This window comes from Hyaena hyaena, unplaced genomic scaffold, assembly GCF_003009895.1.
Source record: "Hyaena hyaena isolate Hyena2069 unplaced genomic scaffold, ASM300989v1 scaffold_187, whole genome shotgun sequence".
In the NCBI taxonomy this organism is placed as follows: domain Eukaryota; kingdom Metazoa; phylum Chordata; class Mammalia; order Carnivora; family Hyaenidae; genus Hyaena; species Hyaena hyaena.
The window spans coordinates 387,773-411,027 of NW_024080820.1; the positions used below are offsets into that span (position 1 = coordinate 387,773).

Genomic DNA, 23,255 nt, shown 5'->3' on the forward strand with positions numbered 1-23,255 from the left:
CCTCCAGAATAGGCCAGGAGCAAAGGAGTGGAGCGGACCGCAGTGCCAGTGGAGCTGTTTTAGCAGACACCCCCTCACATAGTGTTAGCGTCGCTGAGCCATGTCAACTATTCCCACTTGGAGCTTGCTCAACTAAAGTAGGTTGATCTGACCCACTAGAAGGTTGTTTTTCAGTCCAGGCTGAACACTGAATCATGTGGGGAGCTCTTACATACTGATTTTCTGGGCATCACCCCACATCAGTTGAAAGCTTTGGGCTACGTGAATCAAGATTTTTAAGAGCTCCCAAAGAAGTCTCTGACAAAAACTCACCCACGTCCCTTCTTCTTCTTTCTTTTTACTTTTTTTTTTTTTTTTTTGCATGCTTTCCTTCACTATGTTCTCATGGCAAAGATTCAAAAAGTTGAGATTTCAGGAGGGTGAGGAAAGAAGTGGCCAAGGTCAGCATTCAACCTGTTTACAGTAATGCTGGATTCTTGGAGTGCCCTCTACTAAAACACTCCTCTAAAAAAAGTAGTCCATGGATTGTAAAGAAAAATAATATTAGGGCTCTATGAAGAGGAATTGGTGTCATTCTTGAATGCAGATATATAGATATTAGCTGTAGACATATAGACAGGTATGGATATATAGCAACCCCTCCATGCCAAACATAGTGCTAGAAGCTACAATAAGCAAGATATAGTTCCCGCTCCCACAAACTCTAGCACTGAGTGAAGATGAACAATTACAGAAACAATCATAGTAAAATGTAGGAAGTGATACATCATGAGCATTTCAAGATGATATTACAGAAGAATTATTTTTCATTAAATAAGGCCATGATTCAAAGAACACGTCTTTCTTTCTCTCCCTTCCTTCCTCACTCGCTCCCTCTCTCTTCCTTTCCCTCCCTCCCTCCCCTTTCCTCCCCCCTCCCTCCCTCCCTTTCCCTCCCTCTCCCCCTCCCTTCCTTCATTCCTTCTTCCCTCCCTCCTTCCTTCCCTTCCTTCTGTCTTTCCACCCACTCTTCTTCCCTCCTTTCCTCTCTCCCTTCGTCTCTTCCTTCCTTCCCTCCCTCTCCTCCCTTTTCTCTCTCCCTTCTTCCCTTCTTTCCTCTCCCTTCCATCTTCCTCTCCTTCCTTTCCTCTCTTCTGTCCTCGTTTCACTTCCTCCTCTCCCTCCCATACAATGGCAAGGGTATGACCATTTGAGAAATTCAATATTCACTTGAGATTCTATCATTTAAGGCATCTGAAATCAATTTATTTCAAACTTGTGCCTATTTAATTGCTCCTTGCCCTTGATCCTCAGCTCCTAAATTTTGTTTATAACAAATACTTATCCATTTGCTTAAATCACAAGTAGTATTTCAAACAGTTGAACACTGCAAGTTATTCATAACAAGATGAAATAGCATCAGTTTCAGACTTAATTACTATATTGTGCTTAATATAATTCTAACAGTGAAAAATGAAACTGCTAAATGTCATTAACTTGTATCTAGCAGTTTCTTGCTACATAAGTTACTGTCCTTTTGACATTAACACCCACCAAAAACAAACAGAATACACAGGAAATTTACATAATTTTTGTCATCTGTGAGATATTGTTCTTTTTCCTTTTAGTTATGAGTGTGATGGGAAAAATAAAGTCTCTTTTAATGTTTTTCCCCAAGGGTGGCAAAAACCAGGAAAACCCACAAGCTCTTGTTTGAAACAGGCATGTGAAGTGAGGGAATTGTGTCTAAATGGTAAATGGACATATTAAACACATGCCAGAAAGAATGAGTCAGGAATAATAGCAGAGACAGCCCCGTGTTGGTGGAAGCAAAAAGAGGAAAGAAAATTTAGAGCTTCATGAATGCCACAGGAGTCTAGTTTCAGTTCAAAATTATCCTGTGGAGAAACACACAGGAATATGCCAGGTTCACCTGGGTGTTTTAGTGAAGAGTTTGAGTGAGAAAGAAAAAAAGCCAATTACAGCAGCTGAAAACCTTCAGCAAAAGGAGGATTTTTTTCAAACTGAGCTGTCAGACCTCAAAGCAGCAGTACAGAGAGCTGGCGCATCCTTAAAGAAGTTTCTGCAGAGACCCCTCATGCTCTGGGAGGGATGAAGCAGGCAGAGAGGAAGCCCAGAAAATGGCAGATGGGGCACCTGGGTGGCTCTGTTGGCTAAGGTCCAACTCTTGATTTAGGCTCAGGTCAAGACCTCAGGGTCTTGAGACCTAGCTCCATATTGGGCTCCACATTGGGCTCTGTGCTGGGCATGGAGCGTGCTTGAGACTGACTCTCTTTCTCTCTCTCAATCCCTCCCCTCTCTCTTTGCCCCTCCCCCAACCCATGCACATGTGCACTCTCACTCTCTCTAAAAAAAAAAAAAAATGGCTGAGGAAGACATTAAGAGACCCCTTTACTCCTTTCATTCTTGCTCCAGATGTTATTTCCTTGTCTGAAATTCACATTTAAGGTCTAATTTGTCTCATGCCTAGATGACTGCTTTAGTAATCAAAACACCCTACAGAGAACATTGAGATCACATGATTTTAACCTAGAATTCTTTGAACATCAGCTCGAGAGAGAAAGGCCAGCTTTGTACACATCTCAGATGACATGCAAGAAAATTTACACAAAATTGCAAGCACGATGTCTCTGGTCGTAAGAACTGGTCACTTTGGTTTATAACCTGCCACCCTGAATTTGAGTTTAGACACAAAAATGGCACATTTTTACTTAATTCAGCTAGCCAGGTTTAGAGATTTTCTAACTTCTTAAGAACACAAAATTTTCCTTTCTTTCACCCTTTCTGATTTTGCTTTACTATCTTTTATTTATCACTTTAAGAAAAGAAAACTAATATTTATAATTAACACCTGTGATAGAAATCACCCTATTTTTACAATTGTTACTATAGAAATAGCACAGCTAAGTGGTGATTTGGAGGTAGTTTGAAGGTGACCAAATTTGCACTAAGTAAAGAAATCTCACACGATGGCATCATTGCTGTTCTACGAATCTTACCAACCTCTTACTTATAAGATAGTGCTCTGCCCTTGGTATTTCTAAAGAATTCTCCACAACGCACCTGGTGAATAGACTTTAGAATAGGGTGATCACAGAGTGAATGTGTGAAGGGATTGGATGTAAGTCCTAAGGACAGTGTGTCAATCATAAGCTCTGCCCACCAACTGCATCTCAACTCCTGCATTTTGCTGTCATGTTGGAATGCTTGGTGTAACCTGACTTTTTTTTTTTTTTTTTTTTTTTTTTTTTAATGTTCAAGGGAAGCCAGAGCTCTGGATTCCTTGTATGGAGTCCACAGTTTTAAATGCTGGCAAAACAAACAAACAGACAGCAATACAATAAGCAAAATAAACCAGCAGCCTACATTTTATTAGTATAAGAGTTCTGTTTTATAGCTTTCCAAGTATTTCTATACACAATATTTCAAGTGATCTTCTCACCAACTGTGAGATGTAAATAGGAATTCTAATTCCATTTCAGAGAAGAGAAAGCAGTGACTCACAGCAGATGAGTGACTCATCTAAAGTCACAGAGATAGTAAATGATGGTGACAGACCAGAATGCTTGTCCTTTAAACCCCTAGAGCACACCCTTTCTACCAAACTTCTCTGAAGCAAACAGAAAGATCTACAGGCATCTACATAGAAATCAGGTATGGCCACAGGAAAGCATGTCACATGGTGGAGACTCAGTGGTGAGTTATAAAATGCAGATAGCAGGAAAATATCTTCTCTTTCTTGATGGGGAGCTAGCCACCAGTGGTGACATCACAGAAAGTGAAAAATCCTGTAATTCCAAGGTCTGAAAAGGCAAGAGAAGGGAGTAGTCTGATACATGTCATAGACATTTGAGAATCAGATTTCATAATGTTTTGAAAAAAAGGCAGACATGATATTGTGCCCCCAGACTCTTAAAGCAAGTATAACTCAAGAGACATGAGAGAATTAAAGAGCCAAATTCTGATGCTACCATCACAAGTGACTGTGGTAAGAAAATGAAGAGACATTTAAAAAGCAAATGCAACTGCGTAAGGATCCCAGAGCTTTGCAACTAGAAACTGTCACAAACGAGTGGCATGAAAGTCGAGTAACTACAGGAAAGTCTTTATCATAGGCTGAGCAGGGGTTTGTTTAAGTGGGAAAATGTTGGAAAAATAAAAAAGGCTTCTCTGCAAAATAATGTGCAAGAATGAGGAAAGGGGAAAGTTTCTGTCTGTGGCAAATAATATTACTAAAGAACTAAGACAAAACAGAACTATTCGAAGTTTCCTTTGCTTCCAGTTTCTCCATTCAAAGAGAATGTTCCTCAGACAATATTCAGAAGATTCATCTTTCCATTTGATAAAACATAAAAGATTCATCTTTCCATTTGGCTTAATACATTACAATGTTGAACAGATTCGTGGTCTAAGATTTGGGAGGACTCAGTGCAGTGAGACATCGTGGACCTTCTGTAGATAAATTAACACTTCTAGTTCCACACAAGCTATAGTCCTAACTACTCAGGCAACTTCATCTTTGAACCATCTAGAAGATGAGTGGCTGCTATATGCCATGCTGAAAGAAATGAAAACAGAAGGATGAGGAAGACAGTTCATGCCCTCATAGAGCTTTTATTCTACTGCATTAAAGCATATATAAAGAAATAAGATTATCTCAAGCACTTGAAAGTGACAAAATAGGGTAATGTGATAGACGACTGAAATAGATCAGGAACACTAATGCACTCAATGGCATAAAAAAAGGGAGAGATGGAGAAAGAGAAAGAAATGGGTAGGTCAGTGAAATAAGAGGAAAACAAGAATATTTTTGTTATTCTAAAATAAAAGTGAAGAAAGTATTTCAAGAAAGATGTAGTGATGAAATACTTGGGAGGGTTCCAGTAAGTCAAAAACTGAAAAGTCGCCATCGAATATGGCAAGATGGAAGTCATCAAAGACTTCGATAAGTGCTATTTTTGTGGTGACCTTGATGAGAGCTCAACCAGTGTGGGTTGAGGAGAAAACAAAAAGTGGAAAAGGGAAGACAGTGACTGTGCCAAAGTCTTTTCGGGATTTTACTGTGAATACTAGCCAAAGAGACCAGTAGTTGAAAAGAGATGGAAAGTCAAGAGAAGGGGGCTCAAGTTAGTGATATCAAGGCATGTTTGTTGAAGAGAATGACCCAGCAAAAAAGGGAGAAACTGATGATGCAAAATGGAAATGATTATTTTAAAAATAAAGTCTTGAAAAAGATGAAGGAGGGTATGATTGTCTTAAATACAAAAGAGACATCTTCCACCATAAGTCAGGGGAAAGTAGGGGATATACATATTTGCAGGTAATTTGTTGGGATTAAGAATGAGACAAGGTGGAATATATGATAGTGTCTGTTCTCTCCATAAGTATGAGGTGAGGTCAATGGAGACTGAAGAGAATTTGGGGAGAGAGGAGAAAATGTCAGATAACTGTCTCTGAGGGTAGAAAAGTGACTTTACTGTGGAATCGTACTGGAAGTGCCCCATATTGTTAGATGCTCATTTGAGATTCGTGATCACACATTTTATGTGAGCTCAGTTAGCAGTGAGGTGTGTGATATTCTTCAGCAATGGCTAGCTGTTCAGGTCCAGATGCAGAGTACATAGTAGGTAGTTGTTTGACTACAAGAAACAATGACTAACTACAAATCTTAAGAGGGGAGGAGCTCCCAGTTCCTGTGAGCCCCAGAAACTATGAGGTTGGGCCCATATTTTAAGCCAACTTCTGAGTACATCCTAGATATTTTCCCCTGGAGAGAGGAGGATGAGAGAATATCTCCATAGTAGGCAGCACAGTGGCAAGGATAGAGTCAGGTCATTGTCACCGAGGACTTTTTAAAACCACACTTGCTTATTTTTCAGTGATGCTGGAAAACAGCACCTCAGGGGAAGTATGGATCCAAGATGAAGAATTTCTGCTTTAGTGGACACCATTACTGATGGAAGTGGATAAAATCCCTTAAGGGAATGGGACAGAAGAACAAATTGTGAATTACTGGCACATTTCATAAGCACCTAGAGATAAAGAGGGAATCATGAGGACACAACACGATTTAACTTTTAATAAAAAGTCAGACCAAACCTCTCACTTCCTTTTCTGAGTGCAGTAATAGACTGTTAGATTAGGAGGGCTGGACGAGCACAGTGATTTTATTCTACATCAATGAGAGAGGGAGCTCTCCAGAAGAAGGTAGAAAGATGACAGAGTAATATTAAAAGTCTAGTTGATGTTGAAAGTCAGGGATGGTGCTGATCTGCACTCTTGGGTAATGTCCACCCTCAATTCTGAAAAGCAAGAATATTAGGATCAGAACATGAGGTATTTGCATTGACTCATTTTTGGACATCTGCCTGGTTTGAATGGCAGACAAACCCAGGGATGAAGACACTGTAGGTCTCGGTGAGAGGACTGAAGTGATTCGCCTGGCACACAAGGTTAACTGTGAAGAGAAGGGCATGAGAAGACTAGAGGACTGAAATCACTGGGGGACACATGCAGACCAGCAGCCACAGTCCTGTTGGACAGAAGAGCTGGTTGGGAGAAATCACGGCATGGATAGCGTGGTGGGGTTAAGGGTTGTGATCAGATAGTGAGGGGATCATTTTTCATGGGCATTTCCTGGAGAGGAATTAGCTGCTTCTGACAATTACTTCTTGCGTGCCAGCCTAGAAAGTCCAGTCTTATGGCTTCCAGAGGCAGGAGAAGGCAAGAACAATGCATGTTAAATTACCCCTGCAAGTCAAAGTCTTTCTTGCTCAGAACGGTTGAAGTTGAGTTGTTATTAGGGCATATGGGGCTTGGTGTCATCAGCCTAGTAACTCATGTTTTTAATTTTCATTTGGGATTTTAAAATACTTTTTCATAAAAGAGCAAAACAAACTTGTCTTTTTTTTTCCCCTACCAATATAATTTAAAAAGACAGGCTGATAAGGCCTACTGATGGGTCATGCTGGGCCTTGCCAAAGTATGGGATGACGGTATGAAGTAAATCCCATTAATTGCAGCAGTTGATGACTCCAGCAGAGAATAAGGCTTACAATTAGAAGTTCTCAAAGCTTTGCAGGCCACTGGAGAGATTGTAAAATTGAGTCAGTTATTAGCACATATTCAAGACAAGGCTTATTCAAAGTTGGGCAATTTCTAGCTTTTTATGAACAGACCAGATCCCTGTTGACAGTTCTGTTATGTCTAGTGTTCCATGAAATTTCACCAAGACCTTTGATATTATATACATTTCCTTAATTGTAAACACATATTTCTTCTCTAATGCAAAGTTTCTTCTTAGCTTTACAGAGCTGTCAATGACAGGAAGCTCGGATACCACATGTGGAAATGACAAAAGTGGTGTATGAACCTGGTTTAACTAGCGCATAAAGAGTACTGTTGGATTTACTTAAGTAATCATCTTTTGATGAATGTAGTCTTGCTAGTATCATCTTCTGCTGATCACGGAGTTCTACATCAGAACGGGGACAGACATCTGGAAACATCTGGCCCCTTCCAAAGCAATAACATTGTAGTGCATTTCCTGACATAACTACACAGACTCTTCCAATCATTCTGGGTCTTACACACTAGAAGTTCTCAAGAGGAGGCACTGGTTTGATTTTTTATATTTTCTTTTCCCATAAAGAACAATCAACTGGATATACACATTTCTATTTCATAATTGTATTCTAACTACTTGTTTAAATGTCCATCTCCTTACAAGGGTAGCACTTCAAGGAAGGAAACATGCATTCATTTCTATAACCCCCCTGTAGAGCTCAGTACATATGCTGGGACTCTAGTCTGTAGCAGAAAGGACCAGAAGATGAGTAGCTGTGTTTGAGAAGACATATTGCAGTATTGCTAACATGGTAGCAGAGTGGAACTAACCTGAATGTCCATCAACTGGGGAATAACAGAAAAAGTTATGGTAAATCAATAAAATGGAATATCATTCAGGCTTGAAAAAGAGTGAGGGAGAGCTACATTCATTAACCTAGAGGGAGGTCCATGATATACTGTTAAATGAGAAAAACAACGTAACAAACAAAAACAGAGTGTGATTCCAAATCGTAAATGTAAACAGCAGCACCCTGTGAAAAGTGTATGTGTTCACCGCTGTGAAGAATAGTCCCTCGGCTCTAACAGGGGTTACTGTGAGGATGATGAGAAGGGAGAAGGTAAAAATACAGCTCGCAAAATGCAAAGATACTCATGTGATACCGCAAAAGGTAAAATGCATGTTTTCAGCAGTATTTTTTTGAAAGAACAGCCGACCTTTATGGAGAGCTTACTGATCAATGTCAGGCATGGTTCTCAAGGCTTTGCGTAAGACTATTTCACTTACTGCCGGCACCAGCCCTGTGAGGTAGGGAATATTATTTCCCACATGTCATAAGTGAAGAAGCTGTGGCCCAGAGACGTTAATAAATTGACCCATGGTGACACAGAAGGTGGCAAAGCTAAGAAAAAATATAAATAGACAAAAAAAGAAGAAATTGCATTTTTTTTGGAGAAATTAACCTGATCAAATGAAAATAATTGATTTGGTTAACTGATAGAACTATGAGTTATTTGGAATTTTTGCTATTATTTAATATTTAATTTTATCTTGAAAGAAAGTAAAATTATTAAAAATAAATAGAAAAAATGGTATGGGTGATTTTAAAACATGCCCTCAAGTCTTCCTCCTACTGAGAGAAGAGGTCTTTGTTTCTTGCCTTTGGATCTGAGTGGGGCTTGTGAGGACTCTGACCAGCCACATAGGGGACGTACCATGTGGGTTTTGGAAGGTAGGTCAAAAAAGTCAACAGCACCTTCCTCCCGGCTCGCAGTTTGAGAAGCTGGCTCTGGGGACCAGCCACCATGGTGTGAGTCCCATATGGAGATATACTAAGGCCCCAGCCAACAGGCAGCATTGACTGCCTGACTTCCGATGGTTCTAGCCCTCAGCCTTAGAATCTTTCAACCGAGGCCCCAGACATTCTGATCAGAGACAGACTGCACCAGCCATGTCATGACCAAATGTCTGACCCCCAGGATCTTGTGTGAACATACTCAGTGTTTCAGATTTTTTGTTTGTTTGTTGTTGGTATTGTTTGGTTTGTGTTTATTTTTTAAGTTTATTTTTTTGCTCTTAAGGTTTACACAGCAGGTAGTTGGAACAGGTGAGGACCTTCTGGAGTGATACTTGTCAATTTAGAGTATAGCTTTCCTTCATCTTATTTTTCTAGTCCTTTTAGGCATAATGTGATGAATTTTATATGCCGATGAGGTTAGGCCAAATGCAGTGCCCAAATATTTGGTGAAATGTTGTTCTGGATGCTTTTGTGAAGGTTTCTTTGGGCAAGATGAACATTTAAATTGGTGGACTTTGAATAAAGCAGATTACCCTCCATAATATGATTATCTGCATCCCCCAAAGTGGAGACATTAAGAGAACAAAGACTGACCTCCCCTGAGCAAGAAGCAATTTTGCCAACAGTCTGCCTTTGCATTCAAACTGAACCTCTCCCTGAGACTTCAGGCTGCCGATCTACCTCACCAGCACCCCCACAATCATGTGAGACAGGGTCTCAAAATAATTTCACCCCTCGTCTCTCATTCTCTGAGAACCCTAATACACATATTGTGGTACCTTTAACTCTGCTTCTCAAACTCTTCCCAAATCCCTCCAGCTAACCTCACCGTAGTAAACGTAAATCCCCTCTATTGAACTTCAGATGTATTTGATGCGTTTAAGGGGAATAGAAAAGAGACTCATGCTAGCTGGAGAGTCAACCTTCTACACCTCTTCCACTTCCTCCCTCTTTAGGGAAAAATCATAAGCAATATACATCCATTGCCAACAAATGATCAGCACATGAATAGGATGACAACATCAAGGGTAGGAAAATCTAAGCAGATAAAGGAAGTAGATCAACTGTGGCCTCTGCACTGACGTGGCTTCTCAGAATTATATATGCCACTAAGAATGCCCAAGTGACAGAATGATCAGTTGCAGGCAAAGCCGAAGGATGCAGCTTACCCCTCGAAGCAATGGGCAACTGTCAGGACCCACTTCTTGGCAATGAGGACACAGCCGCAAATGTGTCCGCTGGGTTCGCTCTGCAGGGAACACTGCCATGGCCACCTTCCAGGGCGACTCGTTCGACCCCCAAGGATCCTCTTGTTCATTCGGGCGGCAGGGCGGCGCCCACAGTCTACCAGGGAGCAGGAAAGACAGTGGGCGATTCACCGACAAACCCAGCTCCATGCTTGGATCTTTGCTGTTAAGTGCAAGTCATTGTTTTTGCCCGGAGCTAACCCAGTTAAGTTCATATTCCATTGCTACACCACTAATTCTCTCACCTTGTTTAGTACACAGAAGAGAAATCTTACTTCTGCTATGACAAGTCTGCCTAGATTTGGAAACATAAAATGGCATAAAGTTACTATTTATTGTTTACTTCAAACACTTTACCACCAAAAAGCAAGACAGAGGTTCCACTCTTCCCAGAGGTTGTATTTTTTGAGTAAAGATTATCTGTACTTTAGTGCAGGAATTCTTGAGGAATTCGTGTAGGGCTATTGTCAAATATCACCTTGGAAATGTGGGTACACGACAGATATGTACTTTTTTTTTTTAGTTGACTTAATATTATCATAATATATTTTCACCTGTGAGGGAAAAGGAACTATTGTTAGCAACATTTTCCACATCAATTTGGCTGGTGGCATCACCCAGAAAGAATATTGACTCAAACCATGATTTTCAAAGGAAAGCAAGGGAACTGGGTGATTTCTTAGGGTTTTTGGTGAGGAGGGAGCATATTAGATTTTTATGCTTAGGGAGAGAGTGTGGATGTCCAAAACAAGTTGGAAATAGTTTGGAGAAATAAAATATTACTTCAAAAAGTTAGAGAACAGATAAAGGATTTGAGTAGACAGGAAAAGAATCGTGAAGAGACTTGTGATAATAAAATGTGGATCTAGGGCACCTGGGTGGCTCAGTTGGTTGAACGTCCAACTCTTGATTCTGGGTCAGTCATGATCCCACAGTTTCGTGGGTTTGAGCCCTACATCAGGCTCTGTGCTGGTGGTGTGGAGCTTGCTTGGGATTTCCTCTTTCCCTCTCTCTCTCTCCCTCTCTCTCTCTTAAAATAAGTAAACTTGAAAAAAAATTCAAATGTGGATTTATGATTGGCTGACAAGAAGAAGGGGGTTAAATTAACTCCATGTAACCCTAGATGGCAGGATCAGAGCCAGTCAGTAGAATTATAGGAATAATGGGTTCAGGAAAGAAAGACCTTTCTAAACACCACAGTTAACGTTTAAAGCTAAGAACATGGGCCATGTTTAAGCATCTATTAATGTGGCTACACAAGAGCATTCAACTTAGGGCACATTAAGTTTCAATCACAAAGTTTTCTTTCAACCATGAAGCATTTATTCACAGTGTAACTTTAAAAAACAAAAGATACTTTGGGTTTGTCAATGGGGTGTCTGTGTGGCTCAGTCGGTTAGGCGGTTAGGTGACCCAACTCTTGGTTTCAGCTCAGGTCATGATCTCATGGTTTCATGAGTTCGAGCTTTGCACCAGGCTCTATGCTGGCAGTGTGGAGCCTGCTTAGGATTCTCTCTCTCGCCCTCTCTCTCTCTCTGTCCCTATCTTACTCACGCTGTCTCTGTCTCTCTCAAAATAAGTAAACTTTAAATTTTTTTTTTAAATACTGTGACATGCTTAGAATCCTAGCCCACTAGGAAAGAAAGAAGTATCTCTAAATATGCCATGTCTACATTCCCTTTTGAGGAATTGCTTTATTTTCATTTCTTGCTCAATTTGCATGGAGGTATGTGTAATTATTTGTATCAATAAATTATATAATACGGAAAAAGTATGTTTGCTTTTTGCCTTCCCACAACCTGAAGTCCTGTCTCCTCTTTACTCCCTATCTTGTTACCCTTAAATTCTTTGTAGTATTTTCAAATACCTGAAATTTATTTTATTTACTAACTTAGTCTCTCTGTCTACTTATACAATGTAGGTTTCTTAAGACCAGAGCCCTTGTCCCCCTCATTCACTCCTTCATCTTCTCACAGTCTAGCACTGAACCTGACACAGAAGAGATACTCAGTACTAAGTTGCTATTTTAGATCCCCAAATCATAACTTGCAGGAATAGGAAAAGACAGGGAAGACTATCCTGTACCAACTCCTTATTTGATAGGAAATTGTGGTTATAGAAGATCACAAATCTAGGTAGCAAGCCAGAACTAGATCCAGTTCTACCAACTCCCAATTTAGAATGAAATTTATGTATGTATGTGTTTAACCTGAAAGGGCTTTTCTGGCATTTGCAATTTGGGGAAACAAATCACTCCATTGAAAGATCCAGGTCATTGTTCAGAAATCTGGTGGCAGATTTTTGTCTATGGGGAAATCTTCAAGACATTCTAAAGAAAAATGGCTTACATTTACATTTCTCCTCTGAAATTATTAGGAAGTCGTTTCTCTAGTACTTATTAAAAGCTTTGGAGTCAGATTAACTTGGTTTGTGTTGAAAGGCCACCACTTACATTTGTGGGCTGTGAGTTTTAGTCAAGCTATTAAAATACTCTATAGCTATGACCCTATAATTTAATAGACACAAAATAAATCTTAATTCCTTCCATTTTCATCCTGTATCTCCATCCACAAACAAGGGAGACAGCCCTGTTCAAGGTGCCATGATTTTTTAGGGGGAATTTTCCAGAAGTGGACTTTCAAGGCTACTTGATTATAATTTAATTTTGTGTCAGATTTTCCCTCAGACTCTCCAAGTTTGATCAGTTCTCATTATTTCAATTCCCTCTTAACTAGTTCCATGTAGCATCTGTAGGATATTAGACATGAGAATTTGCTTTGGATAGGATTTGAAAAAACTCCAAAATTAAAACCTAAGTTCCTTTTCCTTCACCATGATAGTTTCTGTAATCATCATTAAAGGAAAATATAATTAGCAAAAGAATTATGTCTAGAAAGAAGAGATAAAGCCAAACAATGTTGAAATATAAAGGCCATTCGATGGAAGTTCTTTATTGATGTGATACATTTGGATTATCCTAAATTAGAGACAGGAGAAAGTCCCTGATGATACACTCTTGCTCCATAATCCACTCTACACAGCTCTTGTGAAGGGTGTCTTACCCTTTTACCAGCAGTTCATGCAAAGTGGTCCCATTGAGGCTCTCCCAGTTGGAGTGTAACGTCAGCCACTGCTGGTCTTGCTCCTGTCCCTGTACCAATTTGGTCACAGATGGCTCTCTAATAGAAGGACAAATAACAATGAAATACTCAAATCACAGTGACCTTTGACAGGTAATATCATTATTTAGCTCTCATTCTCTTTCAAAAAGAAACATTACATTGTAAGTCAATATTTCAAGAGGGGAGTGTGTATTAGAAATTTGGCATGGAATGTGATCAACAAAAGAGGAAGCTACTAAAAGTATACACTAAAGCAATAAAGATCTAAATTGTTACAGCTGTTTTAATCATGCTCTCCACTGACATGTACTTGAACTTTGTGAAGCGTTAGAATTCTAACATATGTGACATAAAAGTTCCATCTCAAAAAACAAGAGCAACTTTGGGCAGGGATCAAAAAAAGTAAGAAAAAATTTATCTGCCTGGGGATTTTTTTCTCCCCTCTTCTTACCCAATGTAATTCTGCAATGCAGCAATAACTTAAAATGAAGTAAATAAAGTAAAAACTAAAGAAGTAAATAAGTAAATTGATGGCTATGTAATGTCTATTTGGACAGCACAAAATTGTAAAGGTTTTTCTCAACAGACTGTAAAATCTTTATGCACTAAAAATTAGGAAAAACTCTGGAAAATAGAAATGGGAGTTAAACACTATTATTTTCCTCTTTACCTGTCTTCTTAATTGACTTGTACCAATCCTTTTCTGTGAATGTCTCATTCAATCATTCAAGTATATATGGTTGCACTGTATCCAGGATTTAAAACCTTGGGTTTCAAAAGTAATCAGGTTTTATGTAAAATATTCTATTATTCATGAAATAATTGGTTCTTTTACGCAATTCATATTTGCAGAAAACCTCTTGGACTTCCATCACGTGAGGCCCAAGGGTAGAAGAAATGGAGAAATGAATTCAGACAGTAGGAAGGAGGGCTGCTTCTAAACCCGGAAGGAAGCTGATACTTTGCTGAAGTTGGAAAGGAGTAGGGACTTCAAATCAGATAGCCTCTATCTTTCTTTCCAAGTGAAAGGTGAGCTCCTCAGATGAAAGTTTGGGGTGTCGGGGCACATGATGATGAGGAAAGTGACATGTGTATGGATTTGTTCCCTGGTGGAAGGGTCTGGAGAAACACATCAAATATAACTGAGAAGAACGGCAATAGCACTGAGGGTTGAAATGAACCTGGAAATCCTGAAATTGTACCAGCATCAAGTCTTCATGCTTAGTGACTTTCTTTTCCAATAATGGGATGCCACTTTTTGAAAAAAAAGGGGGGTGGTATGGAGGGCACAGGAAGGGAAGCAAAGTGAAGTTCAGTGACATTGAAAGAGAAATGAACATTGCAGCTGATTATTATTCAAAACTTATTTTTTAATTTTAACTTTATGAGATTTCATTAATCTCATCATAGAAAACAAATGGAACAAAACCTTCATCAAATCCTGTTACTTTTAAAAAGAGGAAAACCCTCTACAGAGAATACTTGATGACAGAATAAAAGCCAAAGGAAAAAAACCAAACAGAGCCTTTAATAATGAATGGATTCCAACCATTGGATGCTAAAACAAAGAGCATGTAACCTAACCGCACTTTAAGAAGAGTTCCACTAGATTTAAATTTAGTTAGAAACTTGAATGAACTGTGAGGTCATTGAAATGTTCACAAAACTTACTACAGAATGAGGGTTTTCCTGTTCCTTGACCAAAATGAGAGTCTGGCTTTCTGTTCATCTCAGAAGTTGCATATGTGGAAGCATAGCGAGAGGGAAACTTTCAATGTCAGACAGAGGTCACAAATACCACTGATAGTATTTCTCCTGATACCTGCATCCTGAGAATTACGTGTTCTGCGGTAGAACTTGGGAGCCTCCTAAATCCTGGCATTTTACTGGCCAAAAACCAAAGGAAGATAAGGATCAGATTTGTTGTTTAATTGAGTCATTCTTTAGGCAGGTATTTATAGGGCAAAAGGGACTTGCACCGGGAGGTCTATTCAGCATAGCATTTGCACTGATGGTGGATAGAAAAATCATTGCAAAGGACACTTCAGTGTTTCAACCTGCAAGCCACCTTCAGTTACCCTGAAAAAGGTCTCCACAGAGCAAGGCCCATGGGAGGTTTCTGCATTTCATTCATTAACCTCCAACAAGAAAGGCAATTTAGTCTGAATCTCTCACTTAGATCAAGTGGAAAATATAAGAAATTCATCATCAAGAAGAGGGGAATGTCATTATAAAAATTAGTTTTCCATGAAATTCTTAAACACTAGAATGCTTTTCATGCACAAAAATAAATCTTTCAGCCCCAGAAATGCGATTCTGTGCCTCATTAAAAAAATATCTAGGAGCTCATGGGGTTCTATTTCTGCCATCATAACAGAATCTGAGCATTGTGTGATTTCAATTTTTTAATTTTTTTCTTTAAATAATTTAAAAACTGTAAAAATAATACTTATACATAGAAAAAGTAATACAAATTATACAATGAAAAAATATTCTTCCCATCCCAGATGTATAGAAACAATCTCGGTATGTATATATAGACATGGATTTTTTAGTCCATCTACCTTGTTCTGTGTTGTATTGATGGTATTTTTATTTAGTGATTTACCTTGGAAGGCTTTCCAGAAAAATAGTTAACATTTGTCAACTGCACTATCTTATCTTATTTACTCCTCTCAATCGTGTTGGAAAGTAGGCATTGTTATTCCCTATTTTGGAGATGAAAATTTTCAGGTAAAAAGAGAGTAAGTACCTTGCCCAAGCTCACACAGTGAATAGTCGGCAGAATTGGGATTTGAAGCCCTGTGGTCTGATGCCAGAGTACCAACCTAATACTTTGAACACTACGTGGTCCCACTTCATTAACAGCACGTGCTGTGTCCTTTTTATAGCTGCAGAGTTTTACCATTATATGGATGTACATACATTTACTTACCCAACCCACTATTAACCCAGATGTAGGTTGTTTCCAATTTTTGTTATAACAAAAAATAGCAGTTAACATTTTTAACTTTTACCTTTGTCTACATGCACAGTTTCCTAAAATAAAAATAATTTCCTAGAAATAAAAGTATCAAATTAAAATTGAAATTTTTTATTAATGGTATGAATTTTTCCCCCAAAGACTAATGCCAATTTACATACTCATCAAGAATATATATGTAAGTACTTTTTCATTTTTATAACTATGCATAAAATGTAAATCATGCCATTAAAAGGTATCTGGAACCTAGCTGCTCACATTTTGTTTGACAATTGGTAGTGCATTTGACTTACCTTTTTCCATATTTTATCAAGTTAAAGAAATTCTGTTGGGTGGGGAGCAAAAGAGCAAAAACCATTTTACTAGTAATTAGGCATTAAAGTCACTGTATCCTAAGAAAGTGCAGGGAATATAATCAGACCTGAATGTTTCTACAGCAGCCATGAACTCATATACAGAGAAGGAAATTAAGGAACAATCTAATCCAGTGCCCTCATTTGATAGCCTGAAAGTCTAAAGAAACTAATACACAGATATAGACCCATCCCAAATATTTGAGAGTAAGGGTACAAATGGACGCCCACATAAGATAGGTCTACATATTTAGATGTTATAAATCAAATTAACAAGTTGTTAAAGAACATGTCTTTTATCTTCCTATCTTTTCTGTTTTAAGAAAAAAAATTCCAAGATTTTATTTAAATTCAAGTTAGTGAACATATAGGTAGTATTAGTTTCAGGAGTAGAATCTAGTGATTCATCACTCACATATGACACCCAGTGCTCATCACAATGAGTGCCCTCCGTAATGTCCATCCCCCATTTAGCCCAGCCCCTCACTCCCCTCCCCTCCAGCAGCCCCCCGTTTGTTCTCTACAGTTAAGAGTCTCTTATGGTTGCTTCCCTCTCTGTTTTTACCTTATTTTATTTTTCCTTCTCTTCCTCTATGTTCACCTGTTTCTATCTTCCCATCTTGACAAACGTAACTTTTAGGTTCAAAATAAGGGATTTTGGACTCCTTGGAACAGTGCTTATCAAAACTTGGCATTCATCAGCATCACCTGGAGGAGCTGTTACAAAAAAACAGGTTCCCTGATTCACTAAGTCTGAGATGGCGCCACAAAGGCTACCTTTCTAACCAGATCCCAGGTGATGATGCTGCCGCTGCTGGTCTGGGACCACACTTTTAAAACATGCTTTAGATAGCAGACCAGGCTCCGGGTGGGCCTAACTCCTTGCCCCATGGGGTGAGGCATGGCTGGGGAGGAAGGCCAGAGCGGTCCCTCTAAATCAGGATTTCTTATCCTTGGCACTATCGACATTTTTATACCAGATGATTATTCACTGTGCGGAGCTGTCCTGTGCTCTTTAGGATGTTTAGCATCATCCCTGGCTTCTACCTACTAGATGCAAGTAGCCACCCCTGGACTGATCATTAAAAGGGTCTTCCAGACATTTCCAAATGCCCCTTGCGGGGCAAAGTTAAGCTTGTTGGGGAACCACTGTTCTCAGTCATGGCGCCCAGGGCAAGGCCCCTCTGCTCTGGGTCTAGAGGCAGTACTGTGCAGAAAAGCACAAGGATTTCCAAATTTGCTTCCTAATTGTGTGGCCATAAGACATACATATTTTAAAAAATGTATCATTCTTCCTCTGCTCCCCAAATGAGAAGATAGAACTTCTCCGGAATTCTAAAACATCCTGACATTCTGAAAGGAATGACACACTGGTACATTTCAAGGCTTTGGTGAGCAACCAGATCTCTAGATAGTTTGATCCGCCTTCCCACGCTCAAGACATTCAGTGTTCAGTAATAGGCGCTTAGTTCGCATGCCATCCTTATGCTGGGCTTGCTTACTTGAGAAGTGCAGGTCAGCACAAATTCCCAGAAACCAAGGGCTTCTTCACTTTTTGGCAGCAAGAGAACAGGGGAGGAATTACCTAGAAATGTGATACATTTAAGTAGCAGGACAAAGTCTGTTCTGTCATGGGTACTGCCGAGGTACAATAATCTGAGTTTTCAACTTCAATACTAACAGTTGGTCTTGAAATATAAATGCCTCATGCAGTAGACAAAATATGTTATTTGCTACTCTAAATACCTTGTTCAGAACTTGGAATATTTCCACTAAACATCCAGATATTTTCTTGAACCCTGTCATAGTATCTCTGTTTGGTTCCTAGAGACTAGACACATTATTAAAAAACTAGTTACATTATTTTGTCAAGTAGAAGGATGACCTGGAAATTTTGACAGAAAGGCAAAATGGGCTTAAAGCAAAGCAGGAATGAGTACTTCTATAGAGTCATTTGTCTGGTTAGTTAGCTCAGCTTATACTTTATACAGGAAAGACTCCTACTGGTAGAAATGTTTAAAGGATACCATTAAGTCCGAGTTAATTTTTCCAGTTAACTTAGTATTTCTAAAAATATTTTTGTTGAAATCCTAACTGAAAACATATAATTTTACTCATTTATCTGTCTCAGAGGTAGAGCATAAGAACTGTATGAGGCAATGACCTATGGGTGTAAGTGACAAAAACTATCTCAACACAAAGATAGGAGAATGTTATGAATTTAAATTAAATCACACTATTGGTATTTCATAAAATTTAAACATCAATGAAACTAGGTATTTAATCCACATTCATCTGAAATTCTAAAGTTATAACATGAAGTAAAGTATAAGTTTAGAAAATATAACTATTAAATATACATTATTCTAACATAAATTAGAAAATAAAATTAATATGGGGTGCCTGGGTGGCTCAGATTCTTTCTCTCTCCCTCTGCCCCTTTCTTGTTCTTGCACACGTGCACACTCTCTCTCAAATTAAAAAAAAATAGTAAAATAAAATAAAGTTAGCTTTAAAAAGTATTGTTTCAAATAAACATGTCATTAAAAGTGAAAAAAGTAACCAATCATAAAAATTTTTAATTAAAATGTCATTTGATCATTTTTTTAAATTCAATCTTATGAAGCACACAGAGTATATGGTGTCAAGTGGTAAGTATACTTTTAAGCAAAAGTATCTTTCAGAATCTACACTAGTCTGGGGCACTTGAGTGGCTTAGCTGATTAAGCATTCGACTTCAGCTCAGGTCATGATCTCACAGCTTGTGAGTTCGAGTCCTGCGTCGAGCTCTGTGCTGACAGCTCGGAGCCTGGAACCTGCTGCAGAGTTTGTTTCCATCTCTTTCTGCCCCTCTCTGCCTCATGCATTGTCTCTCTCTCACTTTCTCTCTCAAATATAAATAAACATTAAAAAAGTAAATAAATTACTTTTTAAAAAAAGAATCTACACACAACTCTTTCCTTTGGTCCTTTGGGCTATTTTATGCTCAGAAAATTCCATTTCTTTCTGATAACTTGTAGAAAACCTTTTGGAAAAAAATTTTAAATTATTTTTAAGAAACAGATTCAACATTTTATTGAGAACAACTTGAGTTTAGTTTCAAAGAAAGCGTTTCCTCTTTGTCTTCACTTTTCAGTTGATCAGTATAAAAGTAGAGATTACCAGTTTCAACTATAATATGCCATTTTTTTTTATTCCACTACTTCAGAAAGACTGTGAACCAGAGTAGAATTAATTTTTCTAACAGAAGTCTTTTGTCAAGTGCCCATTTCTTCCTCCTCTTGAAAATTATAGAAGTATAGAAAAGACCCTTTTATTCAATTAAGACAGACCATGCCTCTAGATATAAGATAAAATGATTAAAACTTCAGGGATTTAAATATACATATTAATTCCATTCAGTTACTAGTTTTACACAGACAAAACAAAACCTCAGGATTTTAGTCCCTAAAATACCACTGGAATATCTGAATATGAAAAAGCTAGAAATATAATCAATCACTAAAGAGATGTGGCACTAAGATAAGCTGGTGGCAGAGAACCAAGAGCCCTCAGGACCCTCGACCTCTCATCTCCACATCCTTCTGTGAGAAGGAGCAGGAGGTGACATGAGGGTGGCTTTATTGTCCCCATGTGACTTTTCCACAAACCAGAGGACAGGCTGCCTGCCCTTCTAAATTCAGATCCATTCATCTTTGTGACCGAAAAGGAAAGAAGTCTCTTCTTCCAGCTCAACCTAAAACATATCTTGTTGAAGAACTTTAAGTATCCCAAATCCAATCACTGTGATCAGAAAGTTAAGTCCTTTGATTGGTTCAGCTTGGATTAGGTACCTCCCCCTCCACCATGTACAAAGGCTCGTGTACAAAGATGGCAGCTCCCATTTGGATCCCAAGGATAGAATGAGGAGTGAAGCAAGTCCCCAAAAGGAAGGGATACAGGGAGCAACATCATAAATGTCTGCTACAAGTGACTTTAATTGAAAAATTTCAGTTAAAAGATGACTATGCCTCAGAGTCAAGATTCTAAATGTTCCTTTGTTAGTTTGTAGAAGGGTAAAAAAATTGGGTAGAAATTGGATTTGACTTATGTTTATAAATGAAACACTGGGTTAATCAGTGAGTGTTCAAGCTGATATTGCTGTAAGGTGAGCTGAATCTCAGAAGGAACATTATCCTGGAAGAATTTAAACAAATGGTGCAGTCAGATGTACAAAGGCTAAAACTGATGACTTGGGGGTTAATAAGGTGGAATGGAAATGGAGATAACACAAGGGTGTCGTATTTAGACAGAGTCTCTTCCTCAAGGGGCTACTGTTTTAGTGACAAACAAATAACAAATATGGTAAAAAATAATTTCTGATTCTGTGCTTTGAAGAAAGCAAAATAAGCAGAGAGTGACTTGGTGTGAGTGAAAGCTGCTTCAACTAGGGTTTCTAAGGAAGGCCTTTCTAAGTGTTTGATGTACGAGCTAAGACATGAATGATGAGATGGAGGTGATCAAGTAAAGGTCTAGAGATCAGCATTCCAAGCAGGAAGAACAATGAGGCAAAGCCCCTAAGGAGGAAATGAGTTTGCAGTTTGAACATCAGTACTAAGGTCATTGTGTCTAAAGTTCACTGGACAAGTGGAGAATGCAAGAAAAGAGAGGGAGGGAGGGGCCAGTGTCTTACAGGCCAGAGTAAGAACTGGATTTTGAGCCCAAACTGTATAAATAATAAGAAAAGACCAGTGGATTTGCCATGCAGATAATGTCATTGCTGACTGTCAGTCCTGTCTTTGAGGTAAAAATCAGCCAAACTGCAGTAAGTTTGGAAGGCAATATGAAAAAAATAACAGATCTAAAGTTGGTTGTCACCAGGAGTCTTCTGGTAAAAGTTCCAAAATGAGTAAGCTGCCATATGAGGACTTCTAACAGAAAGAACACAGGCCTCTTTGGTCAATTACTGAAGGATTGCTGTAAATCACATTCTTAACTTCCCAGAACTCACTCATATTTATGTCCAATGGCAATGTTATATTTATTATGACAACTGGGAAATCCAAGTCACCCAGAGACATTATGGAGATTCATTCTTTCCATTCTAGAATCTTCTGGCTCACATCAGCCCTGGTATTTTTGGCTAAAAGCTGAGTCTTAACAGTACATAATTCTAGAGAACCATCTTTGATTTTAAAAATCGCGATATGAGTTTATTTTTCAAACTTTTCACTACAAAATGGAATGTAGGAGGGTAAAACACAATCTGATTCAGAATCCCACATAGTTCCATTCGAATTAATAAGGGTGAATTTCTCTATACCACTGAGAAGTTTCCTTCTAATGTCATAAAATATTCATTAACTCAAGTCACACAGTTTGAGATTCAGTTTGCTAACAAATATCTAATTTTTTGGCAGAGCCTGCTGATAGCGATCATAAAGAAATGCTTTCAGGACAACTGATAGCCTTACCTTGCTTTGTTTATTAAAGCCTCATACCCAGTAGTCTCATGGAGGAACTTAAAAAACACTTTTACTTCCTTTAGGATACAATACTTTTGCAGGAAATCATTCTTCAACCTCACCCCAAAATAGCATGTTTCAGGGAACTATACATTCACACACTGGACTATCTGATTCTCTCTTCTCACCCAGGCAGTCACTTAACCAGCTTCTTGGAATGTGTAGGATTTAATTCCCTGTGCCCAAGATCTGTGTCTGCCAGAAAAACTGTGAAACTGCTGTGTGAAAGAAAAGAACTCTTTATGGATTTGCTTCAGCTAACTTCTATTCAGAATGTGCCTACTATCTACTTATTACTATAAGTGGCTTTTCAAAAATTGAAAAACACTTACATTGTTGTCTTGCATGCATGATGAATTTTCCCCACTGCTGCACCTCCTCACCATTATCTACTTAAAAATCCCACATCCTAGATGGCTCAGTCAGTTAAGTGGCTGACTCTTGATTTTGGCTCAGATTCATGAGATTCAGTCCTTCACTGGGCTCCATGCTGACAGCATAGAGCCTGCTTGGGATTTTCTCTCTCCCTCTCTCTCTCTGCTCCTCCCGATTCACACTTGCTCTCTCTCTCTAAAAATAAATAAACTTTTAAAAAAATGCCCCAATGATAAAGATCATTAGGTAGTATGGTACTAAGACTTGCCACAAACATCTTATGTAAAACGATACTAAAAGGGATTTATGTTTAAGAAGTTGGTTGGTCCCATCAATCAGGTCATGTTTATCGAAGAGTTGGGTGCTATAGGGAATCTACTCCCTAAGATGCCCTTTGCCTTTGCTTGGACTTGCATCCTGGCACCATAGTTTTCTGTGACCTAGCAAAGTTCCATGACCTAAGCCTCAGTTTCCTCATACATAAAGTAGAAATAATAATGCTAAGTCTGTTGCAAGATTTTATGTGGACAAATGGAGTGAATACATATCAAGGACTTGGAGCAGCCTGGCACACAATTAAGATGAGCCATTACTATTTTGTATCAACTTTCTGGGAAATTAAAGATAAAGAATAAAAAATAAATAAAGATGGTGTATGGCACTGTAGAATTAAAGAGGGAAATTGTGTAATGCCAATCCTTATGCACAAGTATAGAGAGAAAAAAGCTCATGCAGATGAGAAAGTCTTCACGGAACTCATGGTGCTTGAGTGAGGCCCTGAGAATTTGGATAGGAAATGTATGGACA

General features: G+C 38.7%; 1 protein-coding gene across 5 annotated transcripts in view; it reads right to left on the reverse strand.

Moving 5' to 3' along the window:
- The window catches only part of CORIN (corin, serine peptidase), a 247,819-nt gene that overhangs the window by 14,975 nt on the left and 209,589 nt on the right, over window positions 1-23,255 (reverse strand). For 3 of the 5 annotated variants that reach the window (XM_039241111.1, XM_039241112.1, XM_039241110.1), the window contains exons 17-19: window positions 13,174-13,290; window positions 10,357-10,406; window positions 10,034-10,208 (exon numbers count right to left, since the gene is read on the reverse strand). In XM_039241111.1, coding sequence (XP_039097042.1) covers window positions 10,034-10,208; window positions 10,357-10,406; window positions 13,174-13,290 — 342 coding nt within the window. The remainder of the gene's footprint in view (window positions 1-10,033; window positions 10,209-10,356; window positions 10,407-13,173; window positions 13,291-23,255) is intronic. The other 2 variants (XM_039241114.1, XM_039241113.1) reach the window with 2 other exon arrangements.